Source organism: Xiphias gladius, chromosome 12 (genome assembly GCF_016859285.1).
Source record: "Xiphias gladius isolate SHS-SW01 ecotype Sanya breed wild chromosome 12, ASM1685928v1, whole genome shotgun sequence".
In the NCBI taxonomy this organism is placed as follows: Eukaryota; Metazoa; Chordata; class Actinopteri; order Istiophoriformes; family Xiphiidae; genus Xiphias; species Xiphias gladius.
In genome coordinates this window covers 3,798,081-3,812,089 of record NC_053411.1, presented here as the reverse complement: position 1 = coordinate 3,812,089, position 14,009 = coordinate 3,798,081, and the positions used below count along the sequence as shown (strand labels likewise).

At 41.8% G+C, this 14,009-nt stretch overlaps 1 protein-coding gene across 1 annotated transcript in view; it reads right to left on the bottom strand.

The window, feature by feature from the left end:
• Positions 1-14,009, bottom strand: part of LOC120797473 (mitogen-activated protein kinase kinase kinase 11) — a 43,645-nt gene that overhangs the window by 15,305 nt on the left and 14,331 nt on the right. The window contains exons 2-3 of the mRNA XM_040141161.1: positions 4,806-4,986; positions 443-591 (exon numbers count right to left, since the gene is read on the bottom strand). Of these exons, the coding sequence (XP_039997095.1) occupies positions 443-591; positions 4,806-4,986 (330 nt within the window). The remainder of the gene's footprint in view (positions 1-442; positions 592-4,805; positions 4,987-14,009) is intronic.

Sequence of the window (14,009 nt, the reverse complement as noted above, 5' to 3'; positions counted from 1 at the left end):
GGTGGCTATCGGTGGTTTTGTGCACTGATCTTGTTCCGTAAAAGACAAGCTGACATCAAGAGAAGGGGCTAAGTGGAAAGAATGTAAACTGTGTCTGCTTTTTGGCAAATGTATGTCAGGAACAAAGCAGGCTGGCAGCATGTTACAAAGTACCCAGGTGACATTTCTTTTTAACTTGAAATTTAACAAAGGAAGAGCATAAATGGGTACAAACATATTGGTGGCTCCAGCACAAAAAACTTCCTCTCCACAGCCGGGTTGTTAACATACAGGAATTTGTTTTCTCAATTTCAACCCAGCTTTGGGGAAATGGAAAGAGCGTGCCGGGGACACCAATGATCTCACGCAAAGTATGCTCACACTACTGAACTGAAAGTTGCAGCCTTAACAGTGCTATGAGTGCATTCAATTACATTTCTACCCATACAAACACGTGTCCCACCTGACATGAGCTGAGCAAAGGGCTCCGGGCACGTGGAAGGGATGGGCAGAGTGAGCTTGTTGACAGCAACTCCATAGGCGACAGCAAGTCCATCAATCCCTTTGTAGGGTGCCTCTCCTGTCAGCAGCTCCCATAGCAAAACACCATAGCTGGAGAGGAGAAACACACAACAAGGCATGAGACAATGTACTCAAACCAATATTAGACACGGTATATATCCTGGACCAAGCTTTGTTATGCAGTATTTTTGCAACACATATAGCACTTAACTATCAGCATTTTAAATATATTTGAATATATTTGAATAATTTAAATCAAGCTGCTGCAGAACCAATATACTAAAAAAGATTTTAATTTCATTTCAGAACTGTTTTTTTTACAATCACCAACTGTATTTACAGTACAGCCATGTGAGTATGTTTTCATATCCGCAAGTTTTTAGTGCATACTAAATACTGCTGCCTCACAGTAAAAGCCGTCCAGGAAATAGCAACAAGGCTGATCATGGCTTTTACTGCAAAAGCAGCTCAGAGAATCTTGAATTACCAGCATTGGGATTATCTTAAATCCCAGGGAAAATAGTGCAGTCCATGCGTTGCTTGCAGTCCATTCAACTCAATATTTGCAGATCAGATCTATGGGTCTCTCACAGTCTCCTTCTTGGTGCAACCACTAGGGGGTGCAAAAGTCTGTTTTTTTGGGGTTTTTTTTTTGTTTTTTAATTCTACACATAGTGGCTTTAAGGCTAAATTAATCGATTTTTTTTTTTGGGCCACTTCCTGAAAGTAGAACAAGCTGAAAACCCAACATCGACATATTGCCTGATGAATGTAAGACCAATATTCCCGCTGCTTTTAGCTATGTTTTGGTTTCAACAAACTCCTGAGAGAAATATCTGTCTCTGTAGCAGCTAAATGTTCCACTGTGTTCACCAGTTACCGGTCGGTAACTGTGTCTGTCTAATGTTGGGCTCTGTTGGGTTTATGAGAGCTTTTCCCACTAAAAAACAGCTGCCTGCAATGGCAGGAAATCAGGTTGATGAGAGCAGTGGGACTGAACCAAAGCTGCCGGTCATAGAACAGAAACAATAAGCTTAAAGAGGCTAAAAGAGTCAATAGAGCTAAAAGGAACTACGAGGGGGGGGGGGTAACTCTCTTGGTTTGCCACAATGAGCTATGACCCCTTTCACATTACACATAGTTACTTGATCCTTTGTTAATAGGAAATATATTGATTAATGAAACTCCAAGCTTGTTTTATTAAGTTTTTTTTTGAAGATTATGGGTTGTTACACACATTGACTTTTTAAAAACTTTTTAAAACTTTTTTTACGCAGCAAATTGGTAGGATGACAAACCGCCTGCAATTATCTTAAATTTTCATGTTTTTTAAAGGACAATAGCTCATTTAGTTCTGAACTGGCATACAAAATAACACCTTTACACACTTTGCCACCTATGGTGTTTAGATATTTCATGATGGATTTCATCTAAGAGTAACTTTTATTCTGACTTCTTGCTTTACACAACACATTATGCCTTACCCGTTCATTATCATAGCATTGACAGTACAGAACCAAGACGCATTTGTGCAGTGGAATATTTTTCCTTGATGAAACGCATGCTTGCAAAGCAGTGTGAACTCATGCATGCAGAACGTGTACAAACACAAACACACACAGACACACACAGACACAAACAGGACTTCTGAGCCCACACAATGGGAGCAGCCCTGTGTCCTAAGAAGATGAAGCATGGTGCAGGACTTGGATCTCTCACACTGTCAATTAGCCCTAGCCCAGACCTGACTGAAGGCACTGTGGAGGCTTGCTAAGTGGAGAGCGCAGGCCGCAGCCTTTTTTTATATAGTTCTTTAATTACAACTTCCACACAGTGTGACTGTGCAGAAACGCTGCTCGCCGGCTCGCCCCGAGGCGGTCGTCGTCTCCGCGTGGCAGCTTTGGAGCCGAGCGGCCGTGGACAAATGAGAAAGAATAGTAGAACAAAGATTACCCTTCATTTTCGGAGCGGGGCTGTCTGCCTGCCCGCCTGCTACTCACTCATTTTGCTGTTTTCCAGATTGTGCAGTGATTGCTGTGAAAATGAGGTTGCCTGGGTTTGTTGTCGATGGACGGGGGAGATTGAAACTGAGAGGATGTATGTGTGTGAGAGTGAGATGGCACTGAGCCCTTCAGAATAGTAAAAAACTATATACTGTTACAGTTCCTTAAAGTACCAGAAAATTCCTTAAGTAGCCAGCACCATGGCAGAATCCTTTTTGATGTTCTCAAGGATGCTTTCAAAAAGGTTCTCTGCAACAGTATGCTCAATTGGTTTTACATAGGCTCTGTATGGGTGCGCAAAGAACCCGTTAAGAATGGGTGAAATGGTCCAAATCCACAGGATTAAAATTAAACCATAGCATATGAGAGCAACTGCTATAATCACAATGCAGCAAAGCCGTTACTGTGTTATTGCTTTAATAAATTATTTATATATTTCCCTATTGCTGAGTAAAGACATCTCTGCTTGCTTCATTCCAAATGCAGATTCATATACGGCTCTTAAAAGCCATCATGAATCCCCTCTCAACAAATCACACAGTTGTTTAAGTCATTATTATAAAACCACAAACCATAATCAAGGGACTCTTCTCTTTGTGTGTAGATGTGGCCAAACGCACACAGATATGTGCGTGCGTGCGCACACACACACACACACACACAGAACTATTCCCAGATAAAAGGCTGTGCTTAGGTCTGGTGTGTGGCCTCCTTCTCTGTCTATACTGGAGACAATGGGACAGTGTGCAGCACACATGTCCCACAACAAAGCACAGAGCAGCTCTTTGAAGAGACACCATCACATGGCTGTGGCGGCTTTGCAGCAATCCATCACTCTGTCCCTCCATCTCTTCATCACTGTCTCCCCCACCCTCTGCACTTTCACCCTTTCCCCTCTATTTCTATCATGCGTTCTGTCCACAAACCTTTGCAGCAGGTCCACGGTCCTGCTGAAGAACTGTAGATAATAAGTGCACAATTCTGAAAGTCCAAGACCGATTATTGGACTTTCATAATATTAGGGGAATGCCCACATCTTTCGAACTCCACACTCCAAATCCGTCCTAGAGTGGCTATATTGGTGTAACGCAAGGATTGGAACAGTAAGAAGCACCGACAGTGAAATGACATATTTTTAAGGTGGACTGGCTGTTAGCGGTCAGTTTCTGGCACAAATACAAAATATGTATGTCAGTAAAGCCCACCGCTCAGTGTCATTTCAACGTCATTACCAGGTGTTTTATGCCAAACCTCCTTGTGAAATCCTGCACTAGCTTCAAGCTTTGTAAATACCTCTCAATCAGAGATGTCTCTGTCCCCATAAAAACACTAATATTTGGCATCTAGCAATGTTTATCATAGACTGGTGCTATTAAAGGGGGGACTGCCAGACTCGGTGCTTTTTGTGTAGGCGCATGATCAAGCATGAGTTTTTAAATGTCAGGAGTCAAAATTCTGGTTGGGCGACACAATAATGGTGGCTGTTATGGAGACAAACTGTGACCTTTTGGTTAACAAATTAACATTACAGTATTAGTTCTCTCGAACTTTATACACTGCTTCATAGTTAAATATACTTTGTGTGTGTGTGTGTGTGTGTGTGTGTGTGTGTGTGTGTGTGTGTGTATTTGTATGTATGTATATACACACACACACACACACACACACACACACACACACACACACACACACACATATACATATATATATATACACACACACACACACACACACACACACACACACACACACACACACACACACACACACATATATACACACACACACACACACACACATACATATATACACACACACACACACACACACACACACGTATATACATATATACACACACACACACGTATATACATATATACACACACACACACACACACACACACACACACACACACACACACACACACACACACACACACAGATAGTCCTTATGCTAAGGTAAACTAATTGCCTGCAGGCCCCAGATTCATATTTTGTTTAGAGATATAAGAGTGGTATCAAGCTTTTCATCTAATTTTCAGCAAGAAAGCGAATAAGTGTATTTCCCAAAATGTCAAAATATTCCTGTAAGATGCCATTACACAATCCATATCCCCTTTTCTTAGAAATAAGTGCACAACAGGCTTTTGATAACCTTAATACCTTGCAAGCACACCTGCGTACATAATAAAAATCCCGGATTTGATTCAGCTGAATTCCATTGTAAATTACACAGCAGCTAAATATCACTGAGCTTTAGAAATTTCAACGCACGCACCGAAACAAAAAACAAGCCCTCACCTCCAGACGTCGCTGCCCTTGGAGAAGGTGGAGGACTTGATGACCTCAGGGGCCATCCAGGCATAGGTGCCGGCGGTGCTCATCTTGGTCGTCTTGTGCCACTCTCTCGCCAGGCCAAAGTCGGTGATCTTCAACGTCAGACCCTCCATACATTCATTCTCTATGGGTTGAGCCAGAAGGACTGGAGGGAGGAAGGACACATGGGTAGGAAGAGAGGGAAAGACTTAGCAAGGTTTTAAAAAGTTAAATATGAGTGATTACATTTCAATGGAATGCAACAGAGCGAGGTCTAATTTTGCACTTTTCTTGCTTCCGAGAAAAAAAGTTGTACAAAACTGAGCTTATTCTTCAACACACGCATTCGCAAATTCTCCATTTCTTTCTCACTTCCCCTTCCTCTTGTTTTTAAGCCAATCCAATCCAAACTGACAGTGACAAAAACATTTCCACGTAGCCTGTGACACACTTCTCTTGCATTAGATTTATCAAAAATCTCCACCCCGCTAAAATGGGTGAAATTATCAGTGGCAGGGGATCGGCTGCGGTGCCTAGAACTAATGTCTTATTTCGACTGGCTTGGGTGTTAGCATGGTTTAGCTGGCATGCTGAGCCGTGATCATATGCATGACTGGGAGCAGGGCCAAACTGATGCATCCACCCTCAACTGAGCTGTGTCGTCAGCAAACTGGCTCACATGGGCGAATAGAGACAAAGCAGCATTTTTAAAATTAGAGTTCAGTAGCTCCAGTGTATCATTGTAGCTCTGGTTTATTTAGGGTTTTTTTTCTCCACTCATTTCTTATTACTTATTACTTTATAGGCAGCCTCTCCTTTCCATAGCTGCTTCTGGAGCTGTAATTGCTGTGTCACGATGTGCAAACCAAACGCTTTTTTCACTTTTAATGCTGCTGCTTCACAGTCAAAGCTTTCCACCAGTAGAACCACTAGGAGCCTTTTAATTCTGATGCAGCTCCAAGAATATGGAGAAAAAAAAAAAAAAAAAATCAAACCCACAATGATAAAATAAATATATTAATTCATTTCATATTTATCAAATGTATACTGCACATATATATAAACCAATAATTTAATAAAATATTTCTTATTTTATTTTAGTTTTATTGGATGTCATTTTAATTTCATTAAATACATTTTAATTAAAAATGCTCTTTTTCTGAAGACTGTTTTATGTGATGTTGCCAATACACTTTTAATTTAATAATTTTTGTCAAGGTTTATTTCATAATAACACATTTTATTCAGTGTCACTTTTCATGACAGTTGTATAGTCAACAGTCACTAGTGAGCAGTGCAATCTGGAAAAACGCCATACTAAAATGAGAGCAAGCTTTTTTTAAAATTTTATATTGGACACTTTGGGGTTCCATACAGGAAGTGTGGCCTTTTTACATTAAATTAAAAGAGTATAATAAAAGAAAACTGAAAGAGCAGTGAGCTGATTAGATGAAGACCTGCAGACAAGATACTTAGAAACTTATTTGAGTTAACTCAAACATCCAACATATGACGGAGGTAAGCAGCAACTTTTATCTGTCATTTGGAAAACCAGCCCACGTTGGGATAATGTGGTGATCTATGCACTCACACCTTGATTTTTAGAGTTTCCGGTCTGTTTTGCAGTGAAAAAAAAATAAGGATGCTATCACATTGACCTAAGACTAAAGAGTAAGTACTGAGAAGTTATTATCCATTCAGGTTTTCAAACAGTTGCCACAAAGAAATATACTGTGCAGTCTAATATGCCCTCAGTCACACAAAAAAAACTGAGAGCACCAAACAAAACCAACCCATCTAAATGAATGAAAAAACTGTTTAGGCCACTTAAAGATCCCGTTTATGTCAGAGGCATACACTGTTCTTCTGAATCACTTGGAAGTAAAAGAAGAATGAAGTAAAGGCAGCCATTTCCGCTCATCAGGAGAGCAAAACCTAAAAGGGTTTTCTCTGAGTTGATCATTCAAGATTCGTGATTGTGAGCACTCTGTTAATTTTGCTGTTTCTGCAGACAAAGTTCTGAAGGGATCAGCTGATTTGCACTAAGTATTTTCCCCGAGAAACTCGAGGCTTTATAAGTTGTAGCTTTTTTAAACTTTAGTATGAGTCGAAAAATGTTTGTTACAATAAAATCAAAAGACCGACCACCTGAAAGATCAACAGCAGTTTTAGAGGCACTGGGTGGGGTTTCTGAACACTGGTAGCCCTATGGGCCAGTTGTCCCTATCTTTTGTGCCTGTCTTGCGCATGCGCAGGAGGATAATTCTTCAGATATACACTTCTGGTAAGGTTGAGTGATGACAACTTGCTCTGAGTCATTATGCTCTGCTATGCTCTGCTAATTCTTAGCAGATTACCCTGGCATTAGTGTATGTGACCTACATTCTAAAAAAAGAAAAAGAAAAACCAAAACATTCATTCCTCTATCTAGTCACATTTTGACATCTACAATCCACCAAAACCATGCTCACTGGGACTTTATGAAACCCTAAATCTACTGAAAACACTGTTTTTTGCTCTCAAGATAATTGGGCTTCTTTTTTTACTCAGACAATATGATGATGATGATCGACACCAGGATTCAGTAAAAAGTCGAATCAGTAAGGGGATATACGGCAGATAATTACTTGACAGCAGATCAATCAGATATGGATGGATCATTTCCAGGTATTGGTCGACATACAGTAGGTCTGTAAACATGGATGTCAACAGAGAAGTCCAAAATGAGAAATGTATACGCTGAAAAATCCCATAGCCTATAAGTAAAGACATTTTGGTAACCAGCCGGTGTTGGGCGACCACACAGTGATGGAAGGTTCGCTGGGCAAGTTTCTATGAAAATAGAATATAATGCTGAGGATGTCGGTTGCTGTGGTGTGACTGTGCATCACATGTCTCGGTATGAAGGGCAGCCGTGCCTTTCTTCCCCTTTGCTGGCAGGCTGGGCACCTCTCAGGGCAAGGCTGGCCGTCAAATGCAAGGGAGGAGAAGCAGCAAAGAATTCGACTTATTATAGGGAAGTAAGACTCCTGCTATTTGCAGTCACTTTCCGACTTTCTGGGCACGCCGCGCTTTTCCTTTTTTTCTTTCTTTTGACTGAGTCTTTCACTGGAAAAAAAAAATCTATTTTGTCCAGTCTCTCTTCCCTTTCACTACACGAATGTGAATTTTATCTTTTTCTACACATATGAATCGCCCTCTCTCTTTCTGTCTTTGTTGTCTCTGTCTATGTCGCTCTCTCTCAGACATCCTGTGCTGTGCCTCGTAGCCCAGAGGCAGCAAGTTTGACGTCACAAAGGAATGCATCACAAGAGGTTGTGTTGTCTGCTCTGTGCATGCGTGCATGCATGCGTGTGTGTGTGTGTACACGTTGGTGGGGTGGGAGACTTGGTTCTTTCATAATGTACTTGCACAACGACTTCTGCACCCCGTCCTGGTAAAACTATACATTAGTGCTGCACGATTAATCTAATCACAATCGCGATGTCAGCCTGTGTGATTATACAACCACAAAAGGATGTGATTTAATTGGATATTAAAAAATGTACGCGTGTGAACTTGATTACCTGCTCATTATCCATGTCGGTAATAAATCAGTCTCTGTTTAGGCAATAAAGTGTATGGTCAAATGACTATACGGTGTAGAGACCAGGTGGAAATGGATGCCAACAAGCAGGCTGACACTGAACTGGCGGCAAAAGAAAAAAAAAAAAGTGACCTCCATTATATATCGATATTTAGGATTCAAGCTCAGCAATACTGAGCAGAAAGAGGTACTGTGTAAAACATGCAAAATGAATGTCGCGACATCCCCCGGCACAGCATGATGAATGCATGACATTGAAAGCCCTGACTAGTAAAGAGACAGTAAAGTTTGTATGATTGAGTGTAGAAATACACATTTCGAAATTATCAGTAATCTTTGCATTTTCCTTGATCACCAAGCAATAGGACTCATGATACCATTTGTTCAGTATATCACAATCACAAATTGCAATATGAATCACGATAATCCCAAAGACTTTTTCACCAAATTGTGCAGCCCTACTACACATATAGACGTGTTTTATCCATTCTGTCTGAAAGATGACATGTGCAAAGACAGAAAATTAATGGAGGCCTTTACTTCACATTTGTAATACTCTCTTTAATCTAACAGCCAGACAACTTTGAAAATGGAGAGAAAACTGCATTAAGGTCCACCACAAACTTTCACATCGACTTCTGCCTCAAGAAGAAGGCAAAAACGATAAAGTCGCACAAGTAGCCAATGGCCAAAACAAAAACAAGCTCTGGTGAGAAAAAAAAGGGCCCGCTCATTTAACCTTTCTGCAGAAAATCAATTTCGGTCCATTCTACAGCTGAGTCATTGTTTCTGTCAATGCCAAAGGCCCTCGGGGGTGGGGGGGTGGTGATGTTGGGCGGTGAGGGGAGTCGGTATTTACTGCAACAGGCCCTGATCCCCTTGCTCCACTTCTCTTTTGTCCGCCTGCCGGTCAGAGACTGGTAAAAACAAGCCCTGGTCAGTCACCCCTATTTCCACCCAGGCGCTCACTTGTTATACCGTGACCCCACGTCCAGGAAGTGACGCTGGTATCAGCCAATTAGCCGCCGGTCGCGGACCCTCCCTTAAAAAAATAATAATAAATAAATAAATATAAATAAACTGGAGCCGCTTCTGTTGTTCCTGCTCACCGTTCATTGTGCACAATGAACGCTATTTTAGGAAACGGTGGTTAAGAGAGGTCACGTGGCCTACGCTGACAGAGACAGGCAGGAGGGGAGTGTAGGTGCTGTGGTAGAATGAGCATAGGTGGCAGGGTGGGGGTTGGGGCTGGGGCTGGGGTTGGGGGGGGGCTGAATGTCGATCGTTATCATATGATTGGGTGAGACAGAGAAAAATTGCTGGCTGGGCATAGAAAGCAGAATTATAGATAATGGTTCTCTCTCTCTCTCTCTCTCTCACACACACACACACACACACACACACACACACACACACACACACACACACACACACACACACAAAGCACTCCTTCTGCATGGGCGAACAGATACACACGCAGACACTTAACACAGGGACGCACTCACATTCTCACTTTTTAGCAGTGTACACTCAGCTGCACACAAGCAGCAAAGTATGGAAAAAAATCTTTGCACAAACACAGACACACACAGGGAAGCAGTCAGGTGTGCATCAATACATGCCACATGAAGACCACTGAACTACTCCACACACACACTCAAACAGAGGTGTAGGCTAAATCCCAGGGGTGTATGGGTGGGCTATAAAACACTCATCAGCCACCTGACACTAGATACGAGATTATGAAATGAGCTCAAACTGTGTCTGCACGATCGTGGTATATTATTTTGTACCTGTACCTAGAGGCATATTTAGACCGGGGCTTGTGCCTCTCAAATAGTCACTGATTTTGCACTGGTGATAACAAGACAAGCTGCTCATTTATCCAAATCAAATCAAGGGGAAAAGTGAGCTACGCCACAGTTCATTTGACATAACGTTCGTTTTTCTTATGTTGTGATAAAATTTCGAACAACTGTTTAAACATGGGTCGAAATGAGTTATCCAATCTCTCGTGTTTTGTGCAAATTCGAAATCCACAGAGTATGAGTGCAAAAAAGGCCTTGCCTCGTGGTCCAGCGGGGGACGCTCCAGTTTTGACCCGCCGCAAGTCCTGCTGCCCTATCAGTAACCAGACGGTTTCTGTTCTCCACGGGAGTTGTGGTGGAATTCATTTGAACTGGATTTCTGGAGCCAAGTGACGGCTGTAATTCCTGGACCCAAACATTTATGCAAAGAGAATTATTGATAAACCTGCTGTCTCATGTTCAGCGTAAATTCAACGTTGACAAAAGCAATGTCCTATTTAAAAGACAATTTGACCTTTGACATGCTACTGTCTGTGTACGGTTGATAGCTATTTGCTGCTTTACATTACATTGACATTAGTTAATGTTAGTCTGCATCCACCCAATTTCATTTTGCACCTGGCCTAATCCATGTCATAGGTTTTTGAGAATTCTGAGAAATACGCTCATGTGCTTTATTTCTGAGAAAGAGAAGAAAATATCAGTATCTATATCATATTTGCTCAGTACTTGGTTAGCCTAGCTTAGCATAAAAACTGGACACAGAGGAAAACAGCTAGCCTACGCCTACCTTTAAAGCTGACTAATTAACATGTGTCTCGTTGTTTTGACTGTACTCAAACGGAAATGTAACACCGACCACTTGTCGTTGCATGACGTAACTCTTTCTTTGCAAACAACAGGCACACCAGCTATGGCAAAAAAAAAATTGACAGACAGAGACAGAAAGCATTCTATCCATCCTGTGATGTTCATGAGTTTAAGCGGGGGGGCGTGCTGGGAAAAAGGGGCAAAATAACACAAGTCATGGCCCCACACCAGTACCACGCACCCCCGCTCGCACTCCCAGGGACAGATTTATTTGTAAACGCTAGGGGGCATTTACATAAAAGGGTTCTAACAGCCTCATAACACACACATACATAATATATAGACACTCGTGCATATAAATGTCTGTGCACTAGGACAGATATAGCCTACCTGACACAACACTTATCTATGCACATACAACCGAGCACCGAAACAAACATGAACATCCACAGACGCAATAAAAGCATTTCAGCAGTTTCAGCAAACATACGCGCCACATTCTTCTTCTACTTCCTGAGCTGAGACAGAGTGCATCCACAGTTCAACCCTGTTCCTCCTCTTACCACCACCATTACAGTGACGACAACTGCCGCGTTAGTCAGCTGCTTACTGGACGGCGTTTGGCAACACACTGTGTCCAAATCAGCCGCTGACCCACATAGCATTAAGGCTTCTGCTGACATCTCCAAAACTGTGCTGAAAAGTCTCGGCATTTTCAATAGTGCGCTGAGGTCTGGGCGGGACAACACTGAGGTGAACCATAGATTAGAAAAAAATAAAAATAAACACCCTTATACCCTTAAAGGGCCTCCATGCTGTGTAGAGTGCTACAGAAACAGCACAAACACAAACAGCTTGAGCATGGTCAGCGTATGTAGGACCAGAGGAGTTAGAGAGTGAACGAAACATGTAAGATTAAGGTCTGGCCCTAGTAAACTGTATTGAGCTTATACATGAATAATACATGAGAATTTCCGTATCTACATCCTCCGTTATCTCCCACCCGGTATCGCATTTTGAGGAGGTGTGTTATCAAAAATGGCAAACGGAGCAGGAAAATCCACCTCTCCTTCAAAGGACAATGGCAAGTATCATGACGAGATCAGTCTTGCCCAGACAGATCGTCTTCCTGAGAGAGAGACGAAACCAACAATGTCGCCACGAAAACACCATGACAAATCTCCGTGGCAACAGAACTCTGTTTGTCATTGTTTGTTGTTCAGAAACAAGAGTGTGTCAGTAGCAAACATCACTTCTAGCAGCGGCAGCCTACATATCAGTTCGGTGCGGGGGCTGACTCAACCCTGTAACCGTTACCTTAGCGAGGATCCCAGAGTCAGGGATTTTTGCACAGCGTGATCCAGGGGCTGATTTAACATAAGCTTACCTGCCTGATAAAGTATAACCATGTTCGACCCGGCCAAATACGGACTATTTACATTCCCCACATTCTTCACATGTCATTAAACAAGAGCCTTAGGTCTATTTGGATTTCATTATAGCTTAGTAAAACGCAGCGTAATGTGCAAATCAGTTCAACTTCTTGGAAAAAGAAAAAAAATAATTAGAATAATGTAAAATAGTTTCAGGGGATTTGCTGTGACATCATGACCAATGTAGTGACCTTGTGTTTCAAGGGAGTTATAGCAGACAAAAGATAGAATTGCCAGAGGACGTTGATCTGCAAAATCAGATCAGCAAAACAAGTTCCCCACTGTGTGGAAGCCACTCCTGGATGCTGTCAGAGTTTAGGCTAACGTTAGCATCCCTGTCCTGCTCTTTATTGGACCTGGGGAAGTTTCACTCCGGCAATCCCAGTCAGCGTTATCAAGATAGCGTTACGTGAGCCCAACTTATTGGTTAGTCCTCATCCTGAAAGCCTCTTCTCTTGTAAAAATGAAAAGTGAGTACGTGCTGTTACGAAATTATAAAAAAAAAACAAAAAAAACAAGTATAAAAGCTTGGCAGCCAAGCAGGGTTATGTTAGAACGAAATAAAAGGGTGATATTACATTTTTCCTCATAATACTAATAATACCTGGACTAACTAGCTCTACACTGCCATAGAAGAACAGTCCTGGTTCTTTATTTTAGAGCTGGTGAGTAAGTTGACTTTTTGCCTTGGATCTGTAAACTCTAGCCTCAATCTTTTAAAAAAAATTCTTGTTCTTAAGCCAATCAGCTGAAAGTGTTAAAAACTCAGCTGGATACAGTATTTTCAACCAGCTCACGGAGAAAGCGTTAGCTTAATTAGCCAACCAGCTACATCTGATAAAGTCTGCCAGCAACAGTTTTCATTTCGGCTGGCAAAAATGCTCTGTAACTGGCTAGAAATGAGAAGTTTGCTTCTGTCTATAACTGTCTGAAATCAAGGATCCATTGCTTCGAAAAATTAATAAGAATTTCAAGTGGTAACTCTGACACCGTTATCATTGCCAACTGTGTGTGGTGCGCAGGAACAGAGAGCTTTACAGGCAACAGTTACTTACATCTACAGCGTCTGACATTCACAAGGAGCAAAAGCTCGTAAAGGTTCAACGTCCTGCTCAAGGACATTTGAAAGGGCCTGTGCTTAGCAATGAGTGTACAGTACATACAGTGATAGAGGCTGTAACCTTTCAGCCGCAGGGCAGCCTTTCTCTCACCATCCCGCCCCGTCACGATAACATGCCAGGAACAAAAGTCAACTCCACAGAGCCGCTCTCCCCCTTTTCACTCTGCACCTCACCTAATTATGTTTTCTCTATAATTCAACATCAAAGCTACATTTCCATCTCTCACCGCATTTTTCTACGCACGCTATCATTCCTCTCCCCAGGGTCTCTGGTAGGGTTTGACTGATATATACTTTTGAATGTATATCAGGTCGATATTGACCTGATCTGATATCTTGGGCTAATTTTTCTATCCAGAAAATAAGACAGAGCCAAAAAATTTGGAGAAAACAAAATAAAATAGTACCAAAAGTTCAAATTCTGTCCATGGA